The following is a 24,380-nucleotide window of genomic DNA, read 5'->3' on the forward strand; positions in this document are numbered from 1 at the left end:
CAAACACCGACATGTTTGTAGCTTCCCTATGTGAACAGTTGTAGGAACATGTCACGTGCAATGTCAGAATGCTGTTTCTGCCACGGGGGAAAGGAAATACTAGGGTTTGATCACTATTTCTGCCCATAGATATTGGGGTAAATGACTTTTTGGCTTCTAGCTCGTGCTCTTATTCCTTTGGTTGCTCAGAGTAGGTGCCGCTCACCCTTGACTTACTGCCCCCGATAATGACAAAACCTATCCTGGAATTACATAGCAGAGGAAGCAAAGGGGATGGAAAAGAGGAGCTAGCACAGCTGTTGTGTGTAATTGGATTGGAAGGAGGCCTCCGGCTACAATAACAAAACTACACTCCCGGCTGGCCTCACCGCGGGGCCTGCGAGGAGCCCCTTGGCTGTTGTGCATATCATGGTTGAATTGAACAAAAATGACTGATCCCCAGCCTGTGCTACTGCCTTGCCCAGTTAGAAAAAAACAGGCACCATGTATGCCAGCAGCCAGGGAATCAGGTCATCCTCTTGGCAAAACTGACCTGTCTAAGCAGGTAAAAGATCTGAACTGGGCCTCAGAATGATTTTTCCTCGTCATTCATTCTTCACTTCTCTCCAGACAAGGATTTTGCTCCTTTCTCCAAGTCCTATCCTTTGGCCCTGCTGGATTGCCCTCATTTTGGTACATGGGGACTCTAAGGGCGTGTTCCTTGGTCTGTGGGTTATAGAAAGACTCGAGATCCCTGTTTTAAGAAGGACCACATGGGAAATGAAGGACTTGTCAGCTCTCCTCCTGAACTAGAAAAGGGAACTGCTGATGGAGCTGGGGAGGAGGCTCAGAGAAGAAAAAAAGCCTGTTTTTTAAGGAATTAATAGTTTTAGGAAGTTAGGAAAGGAGGTGTAAATAACAGACTCCATTACTCATAAGAGTGCTCTTCTCTATAGTAGATGTAATTTCATTTTTGTAAGAATCCCTGGTTTGCATGATTTCTTTCTTCAGCTCTGCCATAAAGGATTTGCATGTATATCTGTGTATCCTGGACCAGAGGGCATGATGTCCTGCCTTGGGCATTGGAGCTGCCCTGTTATTGTTTGAAGGGGTCATGGAGCCTGATTCCCAGGAAAGGATCCTCTGTGGGCAGGCCTGTCCTGGGGAGAGCTGGGCTGCTGCCGCTGCCTGGCAGTCTCTCTTCTCATTCATTAACAGCTTTTTGGCTAATCATCTGGCAGCATCATTAAAAGGAAAATACTGAGGCTGCCTGCCTCAACAGAGCAATTCAGCAGTGCATGCACACCCACGCACACATGCACACCCCCAGAGCACGGGCCCACTAACACAGGACAAGCTATAATTAACTAGATGAAGGAGTCCATCTTCCTTTGTTGCAGCAATCAGTTGTCACTCTCAGCTGTGCTTTGTACTCTCCCCACCTTCTTAGGTTTTGTGGCTTTATTTTTCCATTTTAAACACTAAGTACCCAAATGTGGTGCTGGGGGGTGAGGATCAAACTGCCTCCAAGGTTTCCTTCATTTTCTCCTCCACCCTGAAAATTACCCCTGGAAAATCCTTAAAGATGAGGACTGCTGTTTAACTACATTGCTCTTTCCTATCATTGTACTCTGAGGTACTTTAAAAAATGCCCTAGCTTCATAAGAAATCCAGTGTTGTCCCTTGGTACTTCATACAATTAAAGCCACTTAATTTTACTATTTTGATACAGAAAGCAGATTGTTCACAGTTTCTTTAAAAAAATGTAGTTCTTTGGAATGTTACTTTGAAATCAAGGGAGATTAATACTAACCTTTAAGAAAATAATACTGATTTGGTAGTAGGTTAAAGAAATACCAAAAAAACTTCCAGACCTAAATAGGAAGAGTCAGTTGTGGCAGGCATAAATCATGGCCAGAGAGCAGAGTTTACATGTCTGTCTGCCCTCAGCAACGGACATATTATTTTAATAACAAACCAATGTTCTGAAGAAGCAGACCACTTTCTCTTCTCATTACTGCTGAAAGTCTGAAGAAGCTGGGGCTCCAGAGGCTAAGCACAAACAGATGCTTATTATTATCATCTCAAAACCCTGTTGAGGGCCTTCTTCCGAAGCCATGTGATTGTCCTCACTGTCACTCTCGTCTGAAGTTCAGAAATAGCAAGTCACCAGATTCCTGACTTTGACATAATTTTTTTTTGCAGGCAGATAAGCTATTTATCCTGAGGTTTTCCTAAACTTTTTCCAGTGCGCTTGCTACCCACCGTTTCTGTTGGGCAGCAGTTGTGCCCAGCCAGTAGACTGTTAGAAGAATGACTAGATTGGCTGAGAAAAAGCACACAATCCCTTGACCATTGTGGCTCATGCAGGTTTGTGTCAACCTTTTCCCAGTTCTACACTGGCTGGGTTTGCAGCCCTGGGGCTTTAATCAGGGTTTCTTGTTGAACAAATCTAAGATTGAAAGGAAAGCATGTTTAACCTGGATGTAGGTGGAAACTCAGATCCTCTTACAGGATTTCCCTGGAATGGGATGGCTATTGGCACAAACAGTGGTTGTATATGTGAATAACATGCTCTGGGGCCTGATGAATTTATTTGGTGTCCTGAGCCTGCTGAAAGCTTTGCTGGCCTTTATGGTTGATGCCCAAATAGCATGGTGATAGGTGTCCCCCCTGTTCTGGCAAAATCTAGTCTAGTTTGCAGGTCTGAACAATTCTCACACCTCTTGCATTGCTTTGTTGGATGCCTTCTTATTTTATCTTAGTCCAACAGCAGGTGCTGCCCCATGCCACCTTGGGATGACTTTGATTTTTATGATTTGAAAACTGTTTTAGTGTCTTGTCATGTCTTGAAACTGATGTAAAGGTGAGACAATGATGTCAGTTCATGTTTTCCATGTTGCTTTTACCGTGACTAATTTGGGGCCTTTGTTACAAATGCTGCAAATGTCACAGATTTTAGATCTGAGTGGTTGAAGGTTTTGGTTGTTAATGACATTTTGTTAGAGATAAATACACTCATTTTCACTCCTACTTTAAATTGCAAGGGAGGAAAATCTTCAGATGAGAAAAGCTGATATGTTATTGCATTATTTATATTATTCTATCTAATAATGAATCTGGAATTCTGTTAGTGTTCTCTTTGTTAAAATAAGGGTCTGTGTCAATGGACAGCTTAAAAGATAATACTGTTTTTTTGCTATATCTCCAAGTCCACCCTCCTTTTTTTTTTTTCTTTCTCCTGTTTTAAAAGGGAAAAAGTAGCATTTTGGGGAAGGACATTATTTTTCATTAATCTACCTACTTCCATTGTCCAGTTAGGACTAGGAGATCAAGAGATACATACAATACCACAGCTGCTGTTGTATTTCACGTTTGTCAGGAAGCAGAAAGAGCATTTCTTAGGGAAACTATCTTTTGCAGGCATTTGAACCAAGGCCAAACCAGGGGCCAGAATGGTGGGTACAGCTGGGGGGTGCACTCCCTCCTGGACTGCACATGAAGGGTTTTGTGCTGTGCCAGGCTGATGTGCCTGTGCACAGCGTTGGTCTTCTGGAGGTAAGGACAAAAGAAGTGTTGATATTCCTGGCATTTTGAGGTTTTATAGCTCCTCTGTAGCTGGTGGAGAGAGAAGGGGTCTCCTTACAGTGTGATTCAGGGTGTCTAACGCAGGCTCTTGCTTTGAACCCTCTCTGGAGGTTTCTCTTTGTCAGTGTCCTGTCTCCCCAAGTGGACAAGGCCCCTGCCATCCCTGGCAGCTGCACCCGTTGGAGCTGTGCCTCTTAGCTATGGCTTTCCTTCCCCGTGATGTAGAAGGGCTGAGGGCTTGGGAGCTCTGTCTTGGCTCTGGGTGTGATGTCCTCTCCCTGTTTGGCCAGCTTCAGCTGCATATCATACTGCCACCTTCTTGCTTTTTCTCCTTTTTCACCATTACGACAGGGTGTCTGTGCTTTGTAGGTCCTAACAACTGTACTTCTGTCTTCTCATCTCTTACAGTGCCCTTTAGAGTGACTTTCAAGTGCCCATTTGGTCAGACCTAAGTTTTGCCTATCAAGAATGATGGGGTCAGTGGCCATAAATACAGAGACAAATTAAACCCACTCTACTAGCAGAGCAAAATGATTCAGTTAAATTATGTCTTCTAATTTAGACCAGAAATACGTCCTACAGTATCAAATCTGCTATGTTTATTTATAGCTAAAAACCCGAAAATAATCTAAACCTATGTTGTGTTTCTGATTATTTTTCTAAAGCCACAATAATCTTCAAGAACATTAAGATATCTGCATTCCTTAGACTGTACAATTATTAATCCCCTTATCTGGCTTGGAGTTCTCTGTGGGTGAACATATTCTTGGGATGATCTGGATTTTAGATTTCTCCAGCAGACGCAAAGAAAAAATATAACAGAGAGAGAAACAAATTCAAACTCAGCATGCTGCTTGTTGAAAAATCTCATTCTAATAAATTCATTTGCCCTCTCAGTCTCCATGAAATTAAAAAAATCACAGCCCTGTTTGATTAATAAACTGACTTAAGATAGGGGGTGTGGGGTGTGAGGGTGTGTGTATGCGTGTATCAAAATCGCTGGCATACTAAGTGCTGTGAGAGGTAGGAGATGTGGAGAACGAATCAAGCATAGTCAGGGAACCAAGTCCGAAAGGGGTCACTCATGGCGTGAGTGGGTAGGACTTGATTTTTGTTATGTTAGTTCTGTGATATCATGTGTCACAAAACTAACTAATGCATCAGTTGATGCTTAATGGGTTGGGCATGAATATATATACAGTAGTATCTAAATAATAATCTGTATGAGTACTTTTGTACAACAAACATATTTGAAATTTGGGGCTAGAAATGGATTTTATTTGAAACAAAACAATGTTTATGCCAGAAAGAGCTATCAGACAGAGGCTGGAGCAGCCCAAGTGACCAACCCATCTACAGAGCTGACGGTGACTGTCACTGCTGAGGGGACCTGCTCTGCTTTCTGGCTTCACCTTGTATTACAAGACCAAAGAGTAGCTTTAGCTATAGAGCCATAAAGGAGCACGCTGTCCTCAGAAGTCAAATCTCCAGTTCTTCCCAGAGCGGAAATGGAGTAATATTCAAAATAGGTTACTGATAATGGTTTTAGTTCTTGCCAGGTCTGGTGTACTGGTGTCTAATTAGTATGTGTGAGCAGTGTTGGTCGACTCCTAAAAATGCATGCTGAAGCCACAATGTTCAAGAATGAGGATAGCTTTGTTTGTGTATGCATTTAGTCCAGATATTTCAACTGAAGCAAATGTGGTGAGATCATGGCCTCCCTTTCACTGACCATTATAGTCTTGAACTTTAAATCTTGAGCTGAGGAGAAGTTATTTCTATAGCTCTGCAGAGGAGCAAATGCTCCCGGCAGAGCCCCTTTGCAGACATTGGCTTTCCTACCCATTTAGCCATACTGGTGTGTAGTGCCTCTGGAGTTGCTCCCCAGAAGGAACCTCAAACACTGTTCTGCAATTACGAGCAGGTTTATTCTACCTGTGACAGATGCTTTCCTGCTCAGTGTGGAAAGCAGCACCTGCATATGTCTGTGCCCCGTGTGCTACACCCATACTTGATCTAGTTCAAGTATGCGAGCTCCAATCCTGAGAGGTATTGGACTGCAAGGAGTGTGCATGGGTATTGCTTTTTCTGTTTTGTTCTTTTTTTCTTACTCTCTCTCTCTCTTTCTCTCTCTCAAAGGCCTCTCACACCTGATGATGGGTGAACAAGGTAAGTCCTTTGACTTCCTCTTTGTTTCAGTCACTGATCATGAAAAAGCTTTGTCCCTGCTGCTTTTCTGAGCTGGGCTTTGCATGACAAAAGCAACTAAGTCTACTGGGTGCCAGTCAAGCCATTTGCATTTTTGCCTCTGTGTCCCATGAGACATGGCTACTTGTCAGCCTGGGACTCAGGTGCCCAGGAGGGAGCATGAATTGATTCCACGGACAGTAAAAGAGGTACGCTTCCCCTTTCCGTGCAGCCCACCAACTATTTTAGCTTGCCATTTCTTTCTTGTTGTTCCCGCTGTAATAACTCCCACTTCAGCCTAGCAAATGTAGACCTTGATGTTGGTCTTTAAAGAGTCCAATTATTACAAAAAATATGTTAATAGCCCTCATGGCATGATCCTAACTCATTATGAATCCTGAGGAAAATTGCATATAATGACCTGTATGTCCTGTGTCTGCAATTTAAAATGTTCAAATATGCACAGAGCAAAATGGTTGAGAAAAAGAACAGGGCTAACCTCAGGCTGGGCTACAAATGGGCTCTAGGCCTGTATCAGAGTTCACATTTAATATCTCAGCCTAGGCTGTGTTACAGGTCCATTGGCTGTGACAAGATAGGATCATTAGTCCCATTTTGCCCTGGGTGTGGGGGTGTGGAGCCCCCACGAGGGGGCTGGAGCAAGAAGCTGGTGAGAAGAGACGAGGTGAGGAGAGGGATGATTCTGTTTTCCTCTGACAGTGTCAGCATCTTGCTGACATGGGTACGCAGGGAGGAGTTAGCAGTGCTGGTGATGCATTCTAGTCTTGCGTATCAGGAGTGAAATGGTTTGAAGGCTTAATACAAGGTGAGTGCCCATGGTGCACTGGGAAGACCCGACCAACTGTTTTGTCTGTGGGGAGAAAATGTGAGTTTTTACTTCAAAGCCCGATGAGGCTTTCCTAGACTAGATGTACACAGTAGTGTTATTGCCATTAAGTGAACACTGAGGTTAGACAGTCCAAAGAGTCAGTAAGGTAGAACGTAGTCCCTGTGAAGGCTCAAGAGTAATTAGGTGCTTGAATCAAAGAGACATAGTTTCTGTGTATCTCAGTGAAATGCAGAGAGGCTTAGGACCTTAGGTTCAAGGCAGACCACAGAATCACAGACTGGTCAGGGTTGGAAGGGACCTCTGGAGATCATCTAGTCCAACCCCTGCTCAAGCAGGTTCTCCTAGAGCAAGTTGCACACAGTTGTGTCCAGGTGGGTTTTGAATGTCTCCAGAGAAGGAGCCTCCACAGCCTCTCTGGGCAGCTTGTCCCAGTGCTCTGCCATCCTCAGAGCACAGAAGTCTTTCCTCATCCTCAGACGGAACCTCCTGTGCTGCAGTTTGTGCCCGTTGCCTCTTGTCCTGTCGCTGGGCACCGCTGAAAAGAGCCTGGCCCCATCCTCTCAGTCTTTTCTTCTCCAGGCTGAACAGGCCCAGCTCCCTCAGCCTTTCCTTATAACACAGACACTCCAGTCCCCTCATTGTCTTCGTAGCACTTTGTCGGACCCTCTCCAGTAGCTCCCTGTCCCTGTAGAACTGGGGAGCCCGGCACTGGGCCCAGCACTCCAGATGCACCTCCCCAGGGCAGAGCAGAGGGGCAGGATCACCTCCCTCGACCTGCTGGCCACGGTCCTCCTAATGCCCCCCAGGGTCCCACTGGCCTTCTTGGCCACCAGGGCACACTGCTGGCTCCTGGGCAACTTGCTGCCCACCAGAGCTCCCAGGTCCTTTTCTGCAGAGCTGCCTCCCAGCCGGTCCCCCCCAGCCCGTACTGGTGCACATGGTTGTTCCTCCTCAGGGGCAGGACCTTACACTTGCCCCTGCTGAACTCCATGAGGTCCCTCTCCGCCCAGCTCTCCAGCCTGCCCAGGTCTGGCTGGATGGCAGCGCAGCCTCTGGGGTACCAGCCAATGCTCCCGGTTTTGTATCATCGACAACCTTGCTGAGAGTGCACCTGTCCTTTCATCCAGGTCATTGATGAATAAGTTGAACAAGGATGGACCCAGTACTGACCCTTGGGGAGCATCACTAGCTGCAGGCCTCCACTGATCACAACCCTCTGAGCTCTGCCATTCAGCTGGTTTTTGATCCACCTCATCATCCCCTCATCTAACCCATGCTTCCTGAGCTTACCTGTGAGGACTTTAAGGGAGACATTGTCAGAAGCCTTGCTGAGGTCAAGGTAGCCAACATCCACCGCTCTCCCATGTACCCAGCCAGTCATTCCATCATGCAAGGCTATTAGGTTGGTCAGGCATGATTTCCCCTTGGTGAATCCATGTTGACTGCTCCTGGTAACCTCCACATGCTTAGAGATGACATCCAGGATGAGCTTCCATCACTTTTCCAGGGGTGGAGGTGAGGCTGACCAGCCTGTAGTTTCCTGGGTCCTCCTCCTTGCCCTTTTTGAAAACTGGAATGACAGTGGCTTTCCTCCAGTCTCCAAGCACCTCTCCAGTTCTCTATGACCTTTCAAAGATGATGGAGAGCAGCTTAGCAATAATATCTGCCAGTTCCCTCAGCGTTTGGGGGTGCATCCTATCAGGGACCAGGGGTTTGTGGGTGTTAAGTTTGCTTAAATGATCTCAAACCCATTCCTCCTCAAACAACGGAAAATCTTCCTTTCTCCAGACTCTCTCTTGCCTTCAGGGTCCAGCATTCCTGAGGGCCAGCCTTGGCAGTGATGAGTGAAGCAAAGAAGGCATTCAGTAACTCTGCCTTCTCTGTGTCCTTTGTCACCAGGACACCCATCTTATTCAGCAGTGGACCCACATTTTCCCTAGTCATCCTTTTGCTATTGATGTACTTGAAGAAGCCCATCTTGTTGTCCTTGATACCCCTTGCTATTTAATCCCGAATGGACCTTGGCCTTTCTCACCACACCTCTGCATGCTCTGACAGCGTTCCTATATTCCTCCCAAGTGGCCTGTCTTTTTTTCCATGTTCTGTAAACTTCCTTCTTCTGTTTGAGTTTTTTGAGAAACTTCTTGGTCATCCATGCAGGTCTCCTGCCCCCTTTGCTTGATTTCTTACTCATAGGGATGCACCTGTCTTGAATTTGGAGGAAGTGATGCTTGAATATTAACCAGCTTGCTTGGACACCCCTACCTTCTAGAGCCCTAACACATGGGATTCCTCCAAGTAGGTCCTTGAAGAGGCTAGAGTTAGCTCTCCTGATGTCCAAAGTTGCAATCCTACTTACTGCCCTGCTTCCTCCATGCAGGATCCTGAACTCCACCATCTCAGTGTCACTGCAGCCAAGGCTGCCCCCAGTCTTCGCATCCCTAACCAGTCCTTCTTTGTTTGTGAGTACAAGGTCCAGCAGCACACCTCGCCTTGTTGGCTTCTCCACCAACTCCATCAAAAAGTTATCATCAGTGGTGTGCAGGAACCTCCTGGACCATGTGTGCCTAGCTGTGTTGTCTTTTCAGCACATATCAGGGTGGTTGATGTCCCCCATGAGAACTAGGGCCTGTGATCATGAGGCTACCTCCAATTGTCTGTAGGAGCCCTCATCGACTACTTCCTGATCAGGTGGCCTATAGTAAACACCCACAACAGTGTCACCCAAGCTAGCCTGCTCCTTAATCCTTACCCTTAAGCTCTCCATGGGTTCTTCATCCAACCTAGGCAGAGCTCAAACATTCCAAATGTCTGCTCTGAGGTCATGAAAGGTTAGGAAACAATCAGAAGTGAAGTTGGGGCTCACTCTTCAGTTTCTGTACTGCTTAGCATCCCTTTATGGTAGGAGGGGTAGGAAAACAGGGCTCTTTAAGAGTGTATGTCAAGACCACGGTATTTGGCATGTGGAGTGTCTGGCTAAGCTCTGGGAAGCGTTGAGCTCCTTCTCTATCCCCCTTACTCTTCAGCTGGGGTTGTGGTTTGGAGGTCATGTTGAAGGAGCATCCAGCAGACAGGTCCCTTCAGCATGTCCCGGTTGCTCAGGGTGCAACTGAGTATGGCAAGCCGTTGGTAGAGGAAGGGTGACAGCACGTTGGGGGTGATCAGGACAGTGAACTTTCATGGGCACTTTCAGTCCGTGATTTAGCAATGGATTATAATAACAGATGCAATTGGCCATTGAAGTTACAAGCTGCAACCCGTGAAGACTTACATGACCTATTCAGGCCTGCATGATTGTCATCACCATTTTCTGTACTCCCTTGCCTGGCAAAAAAATGTGAAAACTATTGGCTTCTGGCAACTTTAGCCACCCTTATTTATCCATGACGCATCAGGGAACAGTGGCTTCTCTTTTCTTGCCAACAAATTCACAGATATTCCCTTTTGATAAATATTTACTCTCTATAAAAATATGATGGATATAAAATATGTAAATGTATATATGTGAGTAAATATGCAATGTCAACATTACATACAAATACATTAGCTCTGGTAGGTGAAATGTGTTTAGCAAATATATTACCATGAGATTTATTTTTTTTCTGTCCTACTCTGTTGTTTCCCTTGCTGTTTTGCATTTGATGTGGAATGAGGCATATCACTGGTGTGCTATTGCATGAGGAGGATGCATTTTTCAGTAGAAAATCAAATTAAAGCCAAAGGGCTTAACCAGGCAGTTGGTGGTTGTACTGTCAGTTGTTTAAGCCCTGTTTTGTGCTTTTGTGGTGTCTCTCTCGTTTTTTGCTTGACATTGTGTTTTGTGGGGTTTGGCTGCTACAGAAATATGCTTATTTTCTTGTTTTTCTAAGTATGTCCAGTGACATAATTTTCTGGTTTTTGTGCTTCCTCCTTCTCTTCTCTTTTGCCTCCTCCATGATGGACACCCTTGTTCCTCCTCTTAACTGGACGCACACCTTCCTGTCTGTAGGTAGAAGTAAAGGTAGAGATTGCATTCTTTCTAAGACTTCATTGCTTGTAAAATGTTTGTTTGTCAATGGACAAATTGTGTTTTAATGAATATGGTTCATATTGGAACTTAAGTCTCTTAAGAATCTTTTGTTTTGTATTGGATTACGGAAGAAATATTTATCAAGTACTTTCAAAACACTTTGAGGCCTTCGGAACAGATGTCATTTTCTCCCTGGTCACACTAAGTATGGGCTGCACAGTGTCAGGCTGTCTGTAGCTGGTGGCACTGGCCTGCAAAGGGACTGTCAGCTCAGTCAAAGACAGAGCTAGAGGCCAGTGAGCTGGTACTACTGGCTCTTTTGCACTGGAGAGGTTGGAGGGATGCCACTGCTGGGAATTTTGGCACTGGTGTTGGTGGAAGGAGGACCTGGGTTTGTCCAGTATCCTTCAATGATGGAAATCTTTTGAGCTATCACTTCTCCCTCCAGCTCTGCTTCCCATCCTCTCTGTTAGTGCAAAGGTGCCTTCCAAAGAGAATTTGAGTTGCAAAAAGCTGCGGAGGAAGCAGAAGTGATCGGCACTGCTAAACAGAGAGGTCTGCTTCCCTTGCAGCTCGGTGCAGCACAGGGCATGCAAGGCTGCTCTGGGGCGCCAGCTTGCTCTTTCCCAGTTCACACCTACTTTAGCATGCAGAGGGCAGTCATCCATCCCTAATCAAAACTGTCAAAAAGGCAAAATGCTGCAAACCTGCTGTGAGTCTCCAGTTGGACTGGAGGGAAGGGTGAAGATTAATTGATAAATTATAAACACTGCTTGGGGAAAATCTATTTCTCTGTCCTATTTTCCAATGAGGCAGAGTAAAAGGTTTTAGTATGCTGAAGCTTACTTCTTTTCAACAAATAACGCTGAAGAATCTGATCTGTTGGTCAGCATGATTTGAACACATTGGAGGATGTTGGCTGTGTTCATGCCAATAAGACATTGGGGGGTGAAATGGCTAATTGTACTACTATGAATTTGTGATGATACGAGAGCTCAGAGGGTTTGTTCACAATAACTTTCCTTTGAGGCACAAGCACAAGCACAAGCAGTCTCTGCCCATTGATCGCTCCTCCTGTAATACCTGAATTCTGGGGAGCACAATGGCATATTCAATACTTTCTCTTTGTATGATTCCTCTTTCTGATGTCTTGCCTTCTTCTGACAAGTTTGTATTGTTGGATTCTCTGTGATGGGGTACATCATGTAATCAATATTATTTGTTCTGGTTTGTGGTTGAAAAATTCCAATAATCAATTTCACAGCTTTTCTATCCAAAGTTGGTTGGTGGAGGATAATACATAAGCTGTACTCAAAGCTATATTCTTAGGAAGAGGTGAACATCAGAACATAATAATCACATATATACACTGTAAGATATGCAAGAACCTAAAGCCCTAAGTAGACCATACAAAATGTTCCTCTGCCTCTACACAGCTGCCAGTAATTGAGTTAGCTGATCTATGGCTTAGTGTGCTTTAAGGGTCACTGTAGACCAGGGCAAGTCTTGTATGGTGTGATGTTAACTCTTGTTGCTCCTTCCTTTTCTTTGGTGGCATTTGTGCCGCAGGACTAAGCTGAAAGTGTTTTCCAAAGCAAAACTTCCTGTGGAGCCTATAGGAAGGAGGATCATAATATATAGTCCACAATTAATTCATATGCACTGAAACTTAGTTTATTGAGTGAAAATATTGTTTCACTTCCCAGCCATGTGTAGTTTTTAGCTCTATTTAAAGCAAGTGACTTCATCAGAGACCCATCACTCTGTATAAAAAATGGTATTACCTTCAGAGGGCTCAAGTGGTGTAATTTTGAACCCACATGTGGCCTTCAGCTCATGGAGAAGATGGTACCAGATGCCTCAGTGATTGTTCTTGGAAGGTTCATATTTTTGGCATTCTTGTAGTTTATAGTAAAAACTGGCAGCCACTCTGTCTTATGCCACATATGTAGCCAAAGGATGTGATGTAGCTGATGCCATAATACGTCTTCACAATGTATTGCAGTCTGTGGCCTTCATTCATCATCTGAAACAAGTCTTTCGTTAGTTGCTTCCACTGTAGTAAATAGGCTTCTTCTGCATCTATCCTTTTTAAAAAGTTTAGGAGACTTTAATTATTATTTTTATTATAAGTTCCTGGAAAGCTGTAGAAGATGCATTTATAGGTGTTGTGGGGTAATGGCTAGAGTAGCCGCGATACAGAAGAGCACCTGGGTGCCACTTGCATTTTAACCTGAACTGAGTATATATGCATTGTTTGTGTTTTTGTTAGGCATATGGAACTGGTCACAGAGATGAGGTAAATGTATGACGAGCAGGGAGGACTTTTATTTACTTTGGCATGAATTGCTGAATACGACTTCTCTTCTGGAGAGGAATTGACAATTAAGGAACAATTATATTGAGTTTATTTCCTTAACACTCCCCCACAAGTAAATGATACCAAAGGAGATCATAAATATCCAACTCTAATTTGCTATTGAATTGGAGTTAATGTGTAGTCACGTTCGTCCATATAATTTGTTCTCTTGACAGCCTTTGTTAACGAAATGATAATTTGCCTTTTTGCTACCTTCCACCATTCTCTTATATATGTAGTGGGTTTTGTTTTGCCATCACTCTTGGTTTGGGTCTGACTTTTATTGAGGTTTGTGCATCCAGAGCTGTATTCCTGGTGGGACTCTGCTGTTTTTGTTGAAGGAAGTCCTGTGCCTTCCTGAAGGCAGTAGCAAAATTCACATTGAATTTAGTGGGCCAAGATTCACCCAAAGAACTGAAAAGTCCCAAATATCCCTTCTGACACAAAGAAGGACAGTGAGGTGTAGCTGATTTCTGGGTGTGCACAGGACACCTCCATAGTGCCTGTGCAGTCTGCAGACTGCTGCTTCTCTAAGGCACTGGGCTCCTTCCCTCTATCAGTAGCAGTGCTCAGGATGGAAAACTTCACAGCTGCACCATCATTTTCCACATGAAACAGGTGTTTTCTCCATTCTCAGAGTGAAGTGAAAGAGTACTCCTGTATTTCACAGGTGGGACATTTTAAAATGAATGTTATGTAGACCAAAGGCTACTGGCATATTCTTCATGTAGTTCTTAGCATTGCACAGTCAGATTACCTCCCTTGGTCCTACCTGCTCTTAACACATGTATGTCTTTTAAGTCTTGTAGTGTTCAGCATTGCTCTCGGTGAGCAGTGTAAGATTGTTATTTCTTTGAATTGTTCAATAATATTGACCAGAAGGTAATGGCACAGAAAAGATGAAATAGAATTTGTGGGCTTGGATAGAAGGAAATGACTGGACCTTACTGATCTGGAAAATAATTTTGAATTCTTTTTCACCAGTAATACCGTTAGGATTTGTATTGGCTTCTATCAGAAATGGTGTGGCCAGCAGGACTAGGGAAGGGATCGTCCCCCTGTGCTCGGCACTGGTGAGGCTGTGCCTTGAACTCTGGGTTAACTTTTGGATCCCTTACTGCAAGAGTGACACTGGCATGTGTCCAGAGATGGGCAGTGGGGCTGGGGCACAAGTCTTTAAGAGGAGTGGCTGAGGGAGCTGGGGGGGCTCAGCATGGAGAAGAGGAGGCTCAGGGTGGCCCTGATTGCTCCCTACAGCTGCCTGACAGCCTGCTCTTCTCCCAGCAACAGGACAAGAGGAAATGGCCCCAAGCTGCACCAGGGGAGGTTCAGATTGGGTATTAGGAAAAATTTCTTCACTAAAAGAGTGGTCAGGCATTGGGACAGGCTGCCCAGGGAGGTGGTGGAGTCACCATCCCTGGAGGTGTTTAAAAGACATGCAGATGCGGTGTGTAGGGACATGGTTTAGTGGTGGGGTTGGCAGTGCTGGGTTAACAGTTGGACTTGATGATCTCAAAGGCCTTTACCATCCTAAATGATTCTATGATTCAGAGAGATGTGAGTAAGTCCATCTGAGTGGCCAAGAGCTTATGCAAATGTTGAAGTAAAACATCAGTAACAAATTAAGTCATTTGTGCTCTATAATATCTAATTATACAAGGGGAAAAACAACACTACATTCATCTTGCCAGGCTTGGCAGTAATTTTTAAGCTGTGCTTTGCCCTGTAAAATACCTTAATATTAGGGTATTAAATGTAAATATTGTATGGTTTTGGTTTGTACACTTACAGTCCTTTCCTTAATACTTTTAAAATATGTGTGGTATTGGATTTGTTTTCCTTTTGGTGGGAAAAAAATCCTGTATTATTATAAAGATGGTGACTTTCAGTTTTAACTTTCCTGTTTAATGACTGTTTAAACAATAAAGCATTTTATTTTATGGTTAGCTGATACCCAGTCTGTAAAACCTCTTTGATACAATCAAGGCCCCTTGAATGTAGATGTTGTTCTTCTGGAATATTTTTTTGCAGGTGATTTTTTGTTGCTGTTTCACATTTTATGTAGGGAAGAAACAAATATTTTAATGTAATTCTTATAAGTCTAATTAGACGTGATTGATAGTTCATGAATCTCAAATGTAAGATACTGCGTTGCATTTCTGCAAGGCGTTCATCTTGTTTCTTTATGTTCCAGAGGTGGTGACATTTACTGAACTTCGGTGAATGAAGTCCCTTAAATGTTGAGTATCCGCTAACACAAAGGAATAGATGTCTTATAAACATTACTCTTTTTACACCTCTGTGTAATACATTTATGAAGGCAGGCAAAGTAGACATTAGATATGATGTTTCTGGTAAATTATTTTTTGTTTGTGCATATGGGCATGTGTATTTACAAATAATGTATATGCATAAAATATTTAATAATGTGTTAAGTATTTTGTCATTTATAGGTAATTTTTTTTTTTCTTACATGCTTTCTTTCTGCCTTAGTTTAAAACTGTGTCTTTCTAAGGTGTGAATAAACAGCTGATTCTTCATTGGCTTTCATTTTTATGGAGAAGAATGATTCCTGTGAGAGTTAAAGGCATCGTGGTCATGTTGTATGTAAACAGGGGCTAAAATGTTGTCTGCTGTATTGTAGTCTCCTGTTTTCGATGAGGCTCAGGTTTCACCCTGCCCAAGGAGAATGTTTAACTGATACCATTGAAAGGTGCTTTTTTCCCCTTCTATTTTCTTCATTTGAGGCATTCAGTGGTGTGTAGAGATGCAGAGGTAGCGAAATGGGCCATATGCTTTGTAAAAGGCAGACTAATAGCACTTTTGATGGACGTCTGATTTTTAAACTGCTGTATCTTTCATTAAAATTTACATGTAAAGTAAGGGCAAGCACAGTGACATGAAAGCTAATGCAAGTTGCACATCTTGACATAATAACAATCACAAGAAACTGGAGATCCCAGATGGCAGCTTGGCCTTTGCCATCCTTTTAATAAGCTACTAACTGCTAATTATTGCACTCTTATGGGCAAGTTAATTTACTGTTGACTCTTAAAGAGACATTGTGCCTTTTCCTGGCATTTAGGTTTTTCAGTTTAGATTTGAGAGTGTTTTTTCCCTGCAGATTGGAGTCCTTCCAATGGACAGTAACAAAGAGGCAAAGAAGCAAAGAGGGAAATGGCACATAATAAGCAATGTTTTCTTTGATAATAGCAGAATATAGGGTTGTTGGTTTTTCTAGGGCATGGGTTTAGAGCTGAAAAAAACACCAGCATGTATATTAGATCCAGGATTTAGGTTTTGTATTTAAAATAAAGCCCTTACTGCAGAGTTCGTTTTATCATTAAAAATAAAAAAAAAATATTTCCCTTAAATAATAGAAGCTTGAGATTCTGAAAATGAGATAAACTAGAAATAGAAAATCGAAGTTACATGTTCACTTCTGTTGTCAGAGATGATTTGAAGGCATAATTTCAACTCACAATTTTGAAAGCTAAAAAATCCACTGTATTTTGGAAAAAAAAAACCACCTTCATTTTGCTGTTACTTACCTGGTTGTCATAGTACAGGGAAGGAGCGTTATCTGTAAAACACTCAGTTTTTTAAAGTGATCTTTTTCTTTTCCCAGTTGAAAGAGACATTTGGTAATGAGACCAGTCAGGGAGAAGTTTTGATCTAAGAACCTATTTAGGAGTGAAGGAACAGCTGCAGTTTAAATGGACTCTAATTCTACACAGTTAATGCTGTTTTGTGAATGCATGATTCTCTGTGATAACATTTGGGAGGAGTGATGGTGGGTAATAGCTTGTGGGCTTTATGGTAATGCAGCAAAGTGGTGATAATGCCATCAGGAACTGAAACAGACCCCTGTCACACACATCAGACAGCCCTGCAAAAAAATATATGAAACCCAGTGAAAGAGGGGAGTTTCCTGTTTTAAGGCTCATTGTGGCCTTTTGTGGACTAGAGTGATAACATTATGGTATTGAACAGTCTAGGAAATATGTGCTGTGTAAGCTGGATCTTGTGCATTAAGAGTAAGCGCTTAGAAACAGCAGCCTTATCTGCAGTGCTTTACCAGGTAGTAAATATTTTGAGTAGAGATTAGTGGATAACATGCTATACAAATGGTTGTAAAACTATTACTATGAAGAAGAAGGTCATGCTTTCTCAAATCGTCTGATATAACTCCCCCAGTATTGTCTGTGTCAGTCATGTCCACTGGTGTGTGATTTCCCCCCACCCGTATTCTGTTTTTTTGATTCTGATTTTGGCAGTGCACCATTGCTAGTGGCTGATCCTCCTGTGACACCAACTACTTTTCATTTATATGGCCATACCTCTTCCATGGAGCTAGAGCTCCTTCTCATGCTGGCTTTCATGTCCACATTTGTTTCAAGAGCCTTGATAGTTCTGAGTGCATGTATCCAACTACATATCGGTACCGATAGGCTATGAAATAAGGGAAAATAATAGAAAATTCCACTACAGAGCAAGGAATCGGGTGTGAATCCAGCACTCAGGGGTTATAGCATATTCATTTGTTTTTGAAGCCTTTTTGTTTTGAAATTTATGTTACAGATGACTTACCCTGCAAGTTGCTGTGCTTAAGGTACTGTGTTCCCTAAACAGCCAGTGACGCCCACAGAAATTTAAGGTGTTTTGCACCTGGGAGTGTGTTGTGTACCTGCAAGGATAAAGTCCCCAAGTTCTGTTTTAGCAGGATTTTCTGTGAGGTGTTGATCTCCTACTAGATATGCTTTGTATACCAAAAGGTTTGATGTAATGGTATTAAGAACTGTATTCTTCACTGCACTGCAAGGATTTTATTGTGGTGTGCCTGATATCAAAGCAGAGGAAATGCACTGGTGTAAAAGAAATAGTGCAGGGAAGAATCTGTTCCAACACTAACCTGAGGGATTCTGGATCATTCTCACTCCATGACGGCTTTAGTTCTTCTCTTGTTAAAGTAAAAGACTGCAAAACATTTAATAGAACCGGTCCTTTACCAGCAGTGCTTTGTGAGGAAAGGCTTTAAACAGAACTGGTACTTTGAGAATTTGTGTACACAGTTGTCGCCATTAAAAAAAGTCAGTAGCATTTGCCAAGCAGTACCACACCGTGGTGCCTGAGATATCGCTTTCTCTCCTACAGTAGAGCAAGAAGAATGTATGTAGTATATGTAGGTAAGTGTTTACGATTTGATTCTGTCAATTGCATGCATTTTAATCGAGCTTTTCTCTCAAATCATAGCTTGATTGGGGAACTGCTTATGGGTCAGATTATTTCTAAAGCAAAACATGGTTCCTTTTAATTGACCAAATTCTTTTTACTGAAGACTCTAAAAAAACATTTCAGTATTTTTTTTAAAATCGTGTGGCTCTGTGATTGTTAGTTGTTAGTAGTGGTAACAAAAATGTATAATTTGAGTGTTAAAATAATTGTATTTTAAAAGGAGCTGTGGTCTTATTAGGTACGGTGGAATTGTATTAAGCCAGCATTATAAAGCACACACCTTTATTCCCTCTAATTACTGGTGTATTAATAATGACCTGGTTGATGATGAATGTGCTGATCACCAACTGGGATCAGACAATTACATTTGATTATGTAAAGAGTTAGTTGCTGTAAGCCTTAAATATTAAAACTTGGCTAGAATAAATATCACTGAAGAACCTTTGTCTTTTATATGTGTATTCAGCTGCCAGTTCTCTGAGCAATTCTTGGTTCACTCGGTAATGTTGGGAATCAAACTGTGAACAGTTATTTTCCGGCCCTGTGAATGTTGATAAAAGGATCTTGCATAGCTGTTGGCTTGTCCTGCGAGGGGAGAGCACATTGCTGCATCGCAGCACAGGGATTACAGGCTCTCGCTTAGCTCTGCATTAAAGATGTTGCAAGCTTTTATAAAACCCAGGGCAGCACCTCACATCGTCGTGCATTTGCATTTCCCAGCTCTGACAAAGGGCACACATGTTTCAGGCCCCAGTGCCTTGCAGGACTGGCCAACTCCATCATCCAAATAATATATTTATCTGACCATTTTCAACTACACATTTATTTTGGATAGTCTTACTCCACAGACAGTCTCAATGAAGTCTGTAGGCATATGGGGCAAGCTGCTCTCAACATGTGTTTTTTATCCCTCAGTTTCCCAAATGAATTTTTTCCCCCAGAACTTGTTCAGTTCCTAAATATCCATTGATTTGTCTTTCCTCTGTTGCTAAATTGCTGAAAAGGTGCATCTTTTGTTATTTGCCTCCTGGAATACTGTTATAAAGAACAGTTTCTGGCATTGGTCATTTGCAGTTTGAACAGAATATTAATTTTTGCCACAATGTGACAGACATTTGTGCCAGACTGTGGAAAAATTCTTTTCCTAAAGTTGGAAAAATCAGCATGTACAGGTTATAAGACTCTCTTTAAAAATGACTTGCTGTACTTAATGTACTCAATTTCAGGCTTAGCATTTCAATTTCTCAGTCAATTTTATATTGCTAGATATGATACTCGAGACGTCATTAGTAATTTTTCTTTGCTACATTCTTGTACTTTATTTGCTCTATCTATTGACTCCATCTTTAAAACTTATGTATTTTAAGAGAAATCTGTGGACACTTCATATCCTGCCATGCTGCACTGTGCGTCCATAATGGAATGAACGTATTGTGTAGTGGATGCGCTTATTGTATTGTCAGGTAGGACTTTTTTCTGTTAGTGCCAGTTCCCTTTGACTTCCCAAATACTGATATATTTTTTTTTCTTTGGTTGGAGGGGGAGAGAAGAGTGGAGGGATAATCTCTGATTTTCTTGCTTTTTGTCTCCTAGGGTACTTCTATTTAAACCAGTGTAGTTTTCTTCCTGCTTTTCTCCTTCAGATGTTTGCTATCAATCTGCTGGGTTAAACTTTGTGCTGTTCCATCAGGCGAGTTTGGTAAATGTTGATCAGTGCATGAAATCAGTTCTTAAATGGTTGCAAAATTGCCTTCCTTCAGACTGTTTTGATCACAAGGGCTTTCAAGTGTCAAAGTCATTTGGAGAACTAGATAGATAAAATGCATGAGCACTAAGCTTTTTCCAGGATAGAATAAATAAATGTGTTTTCTACTGTGTGCTCTGCCTTTGATAGTGATTTGTTAAAAGGGAAAAAAAGAAAGGCAATGATATTAAATATTTACAAGAGTGATTTAGTTGTGTAATCTTGTGCTATGCATCCCTGTTTAATAGTGAAATCAGCTACTGCTGAAGTAAATGCCATTAAACTGGTAGTGCTGTGAAGGTCACTGCCTATACAATGTCAAAGCAATTTATAGAGAATAATGATTTTTGTCGGCTTTCCAATGTACCAGCCTTCCTCCTTTTTGTCTCCTTTTCCAAAAATAACCAAAAAGAAATTTATTTCAGGAATCACTTTCTCTCTGACTCCTCTCCCATCTGACTGATTTGGGAGCTTGAAAGCTATTTACAAGTTTTCCTATTGATGTGCTCAGTGGATAGACATGGATTCCCTTCTTTCCAGCCTTGAGCTCGTTACAGCTCTATTTGCTGGGATTTCCAGTTGGCTATTTCTCAGCAGTTTGTTTTAAGAGATGCTGAATTATGACCTCCGCTATTATGAGTGGTTGCTTTTCTCTCCTGTGCTATTTCCAGCCCTATCTGTCTGCAGTTCTCCTGAAAAATACTTTTTTGTGTGCCTATTGTTTGTCATCAGCAGCACGCATATAGCATGTTGACATCCCACCAGCCTCCTGTCCTGATAAGTGTCTTATAAATGTTTGGAGTACATTCTTAAATAGCGTCTTGCTTAATAGAGAGGCCTGAGAAGCAAGAGGTGTGTTCTTCGCTCCCTGGCTGGCTTTGACTGTGAATTGTCAGAGCCTTTGTGCCTCTGTGGTGGTGGCGTGGGGGCAAAAGCCTGTCACTAGTGCACAAGGAGGCTGCTGCACTGGTGCTTGCAGAGTGTCCTGAAAAAAATATGCAGTGAGTACAAAGCAGTATCATCAGCTTCGCTTCTGTCCAGTAAGAAGGTTAATTATTTATTTTCCTTGTTTTACAGTTGAATAAGCAGAAGCCCAGGGAGATGAAGAGAGCTGGAGGAGAACAGGCAATAAATGCCAGAGTTCTCTTGTCCATTCCTGTTTCTATAAGCACCAGTGCAATCTATCTTACCTTATAAACCACAAAATAACTTGTTTGTTCTACCAAGGACTCTCCCAATTAGATTCCACTTGCTAAAGCAATTCTCTAAGAAGGTTAAAACTGTATTTAGCTATTGATAAACATGTACATGACCATAGAAATAGCAATCGTATTTTACAAAGGGAACGACACATATTCTCTGTGACAAAAATCTACAGAATGAAAAGACTCAATGCAGAGGTGCCGTAAGTTTACTGTGTTAGGAATTTGCTGGGGAAGTACATACGAGTGCACAGAGACAATGTGGGTATCTCTTCAAAAGTATGAATTGTAAGCCAAGTGGAAAAGAAAGAGGGTACTTAAGTAGTCAAGGAGCAGAAATGTTTTGTGGGTTTTGTTTTTTTTTTTTTCCAGTTAGGCAGAAAAAGAAGAAATGGATGTACAGCATCAGCACTGGGAAGTCACGGCAAATGGAATGACTGGGAAGGGACGCAGAGGGGAAGGGTGGTAGAAACATACATAACCTTATCTGGGAGGACTGTCCCAGATGAAGTGGTGGGAGAGGAATCTAGCATGAATACTGGTCTTCTGGGCAGGCTGAGGTGGGAGAATATCCCTACGCATTAGTTTTTGCTGAGTATTAGACAGCTAGGTATTACTATTGGTAGCTTATTTTCATTCATTGATTTTTGTAGCATCTCATTCCACACTGCACACAGGAGAAGACCAAAGCCTTCGTTTACTGACAAGGCTTTTTATGGCCGCCTTTCTCCTCCAGGCCCATTAGAGCACCTTTTATCTGTTGTGAAAGAGACTGGTTCAACAGGGTGCCTGGAATGGGCCTGTATGTGCATGGTTAATTCAGGTCTTGTTATTTACTTTAGTCTGTTTTATCTGCTTCTTTGTCTCTTTTTATGCAGGACTATGATTATTATTGAGTTCTTCCCAGAATACTGGCAATTATCTCACAGGTGAAAGGATTAAGAAAGAGCAGTGAGAATTACACTGGGATTAAATAAGACTGCCTTTGGAGTGTGTTCGTGGATGTGGGTTGTTTTTTTTTCTGTAAGCCAAGAGAAAGAAGAGAGAAGGCAGCTCAGCCTTCAGGTCTCTCTAGGGAGGAAAGTAATACCCTTGAATATGGAACAGTAGCATCTCAGCCTGGGAGGAGGTCATGCTGAGAAAGGAAAGGTAATGTTAAGGCACAGATTTAGAATCCTCAGTTCAGTTCTTGGTTGCTCTGATTTTGCTTCAGGCTGCTCTGATTGCCCACAGTGAACTTCAGCTTGTTCATGTGTGAAATGGAAGCAATGATAACTTTCCTGTCTTATGTTGCATGAAACTAAATTAATTACTCTGTAAGTGTGCTAGGTTTTTGGGTAGGAAGTACCAAACAAGAGGATAGAGTGTTCTTCTCATGCCCCATGCTGTCATCACACATCCAACCACGTGATGACAGAGATGGTGAGTGGTGGGTTATTTCTGCCCCTCTGTTACCTCTCCTCTGTGTAATGACTGGGCCAGACACAATGCTGGTAGAAAGAGGGGGCTTGGCCCCCTTTTGGAATGAGAAGAGGAACTGTCCCATGGGACTGCCAGGCCATGTATCCCAGACTCTGGAGGGGCAACACAGCTTGTAGGCTGGGCCGTGCCGCACCTTTATCTGCAAACTGGTCTGGAGACTGGTTTGTGCTCATACAGGGCCTGGCAGATGTCACTGCTGACAGGGCAAAGAGTTGAGTTCGCCTTTAGCCCTGTTCTTCACCTCTCCTGACTCTGGCACCACTTGTGTTTGGAGTGCAGCACTGCCTGAAGGCGTTGAGAGAAGTTGTGCTTTGGTGCCAAGAAAGGAAACAGTGCTGGGAAACAGGAATGGGGTGATAGAAATGGAGTAAAAGCTCCATCAGGTGGCCTACTGGCTGTGCGTGTGATGGGAACACTGGCATGCGGGGTCCATCCTACCCTTAATATTGCTAGAGAGGCTTGGGTGTTTCTCCATGAGATACAGCAGCCCTCCTTTCAAGTGAAATTGAGCTTTTACCCTGAGGGCACCTTATTTTTCATAGAATTGTAGAATATTTTGGGTTGGAAGGGGCCTTTAAAGGTCAGCTAGTCCAGCCCACTTGTCATGAACAGGGACATCTTCAAAAAGACAGGTTGCTCAGAGCCCCGTTCAGCCTGACGCTGAATGTGGCCAGGGATGGGGCATCTGCCAACCTCTCTGGGCAACCTGTGCCAGCGTTCCACCACCCTCATTGTCTTTCTTATACATAGCCTAAATGTACCCTCTTTAGTTTAAAGCCATTAATCCTGTCCTGTTACTACAGGGCCTACTAAAATATCTGTTCCCAAGACTAATTAGTTGCCGTTCATACTAGTTAAAGGAACAGACTGTAAGAATGTTCTTTATTCCCACACAGGGTAGCTGAAGCCAGAGACAGGCAAGTTGTCTTTTGGGGTGCTGGTTTCCCACTTTAGGGCTGTGTCTCGTCTGAACCCGCTGCCTGCTCTCCACTGCACAGCTTCCAGCTTCTGGGAGTCACTGCTAACTGCTCCCCAGGCGGCAGCTGTGGCAGCAGCGACTGACAGGCACCTAACCTATTTTGTTTTGGTATGACATGCTCCTCAGAAAAGTGACCAGGGCAGAAACTTTTTCTTTTCCTGCCCTTGCTACTGCTCTCACTTTGTGTTTTCTCACTGTTATGTGCTGTCCCCACTCACTCAAGCCTTCCAGCCCTGTCCTTAAGGGAGGACAAACACAACAATGACTAAGGCTGTATGGTCCTTACCCTCTACGTTACATGTACCAAGAAAGGACCAGTTAATGTTTGTTGTCATTGCTTTTTGTGATAAGTATCAGGCACATCCTGACTTTATACATTTTACTCTGGTTCTAAGCTGGAGTATTTTTCCCACCATTAGTTAAGACCCAGGCATCAGTAAGATGAGGTGTAAGTGGAAATGAGGACATTGTGCCCGGCTGAGTCCGCACAGAGAGTTTGGATGCAGTTACTGCATGGGCATTCCTGCATGCTTATCCAGGCTCTCGTATTTACTCCTTACCCCTTCACATAATTCAGTTAATGGTAAACTTTTCCTCTTACAATACAACTTTGTCGGCTTCGATTGGAAGTGTGTTTGGCTGATGGGGCACCTTGGGGACAGGAGCAGAGAGTTCCCAGAGCTTTGGCCTTGTAGAATATGAACTTGCAGAAGTTATAAATAACAGGTTTTCCATGAGGATTCAAATACCATGATATTACTGTTCC

General features: G+C 42.9%; 1 protein-coding gene across 34 annotated transcripts in view; it reads left to right on the top strand.

Moving 5' to 3' along the window:
* NRXN3 (neurexin 3) overlaps nucleotides 1-24,380 on the top strand; it is a 1,021,208-nt gene that overhangs the window by 89,152 nt on the left and 907,676 nt on the right. For 20 of the 34 annotated variants that reach the window (XM_040600857.1, XM_040600858.1, XM_040600879.1 and 17 more), the window contains exons 4-5: nucleotides 5,707-5,736; nucleotides 10,593-10,604. The exons of 5 other annotated variants lie outside the window; for them this stretch is intronic. In XM_040600857.1, coding sequence (XP_040456791.1) covers nucleotides 5,707-5,736; nucleotides 10,593-10,604 — 42 coding nt within the window. The remainder of the gene's footprint in view (nucleotides 1-5,706; nucleotides 5,737-10,592; nucleotides 10,605-24,380) is intronic. 9 more of the 34 variants (XM_040600859.1, XM_040600868.1, XM_040600888.1 and 6 more) reach the window with 1 other exon arrangement.

The sequence above is a fragment of the Falco naumanni genome, chromosome 7 (assembly GCF_017639655.2).
Source record: "Falco naumanni isolate bFalNau1 chromosome 7, bFalNau1.pat, whole genome shotgun sequence".
Lineage (NCBI taxonomy): Eukaryota > Metazoa > Chordata > Aves > Falconiformes > Falconidae > Falco > Falco naumanni.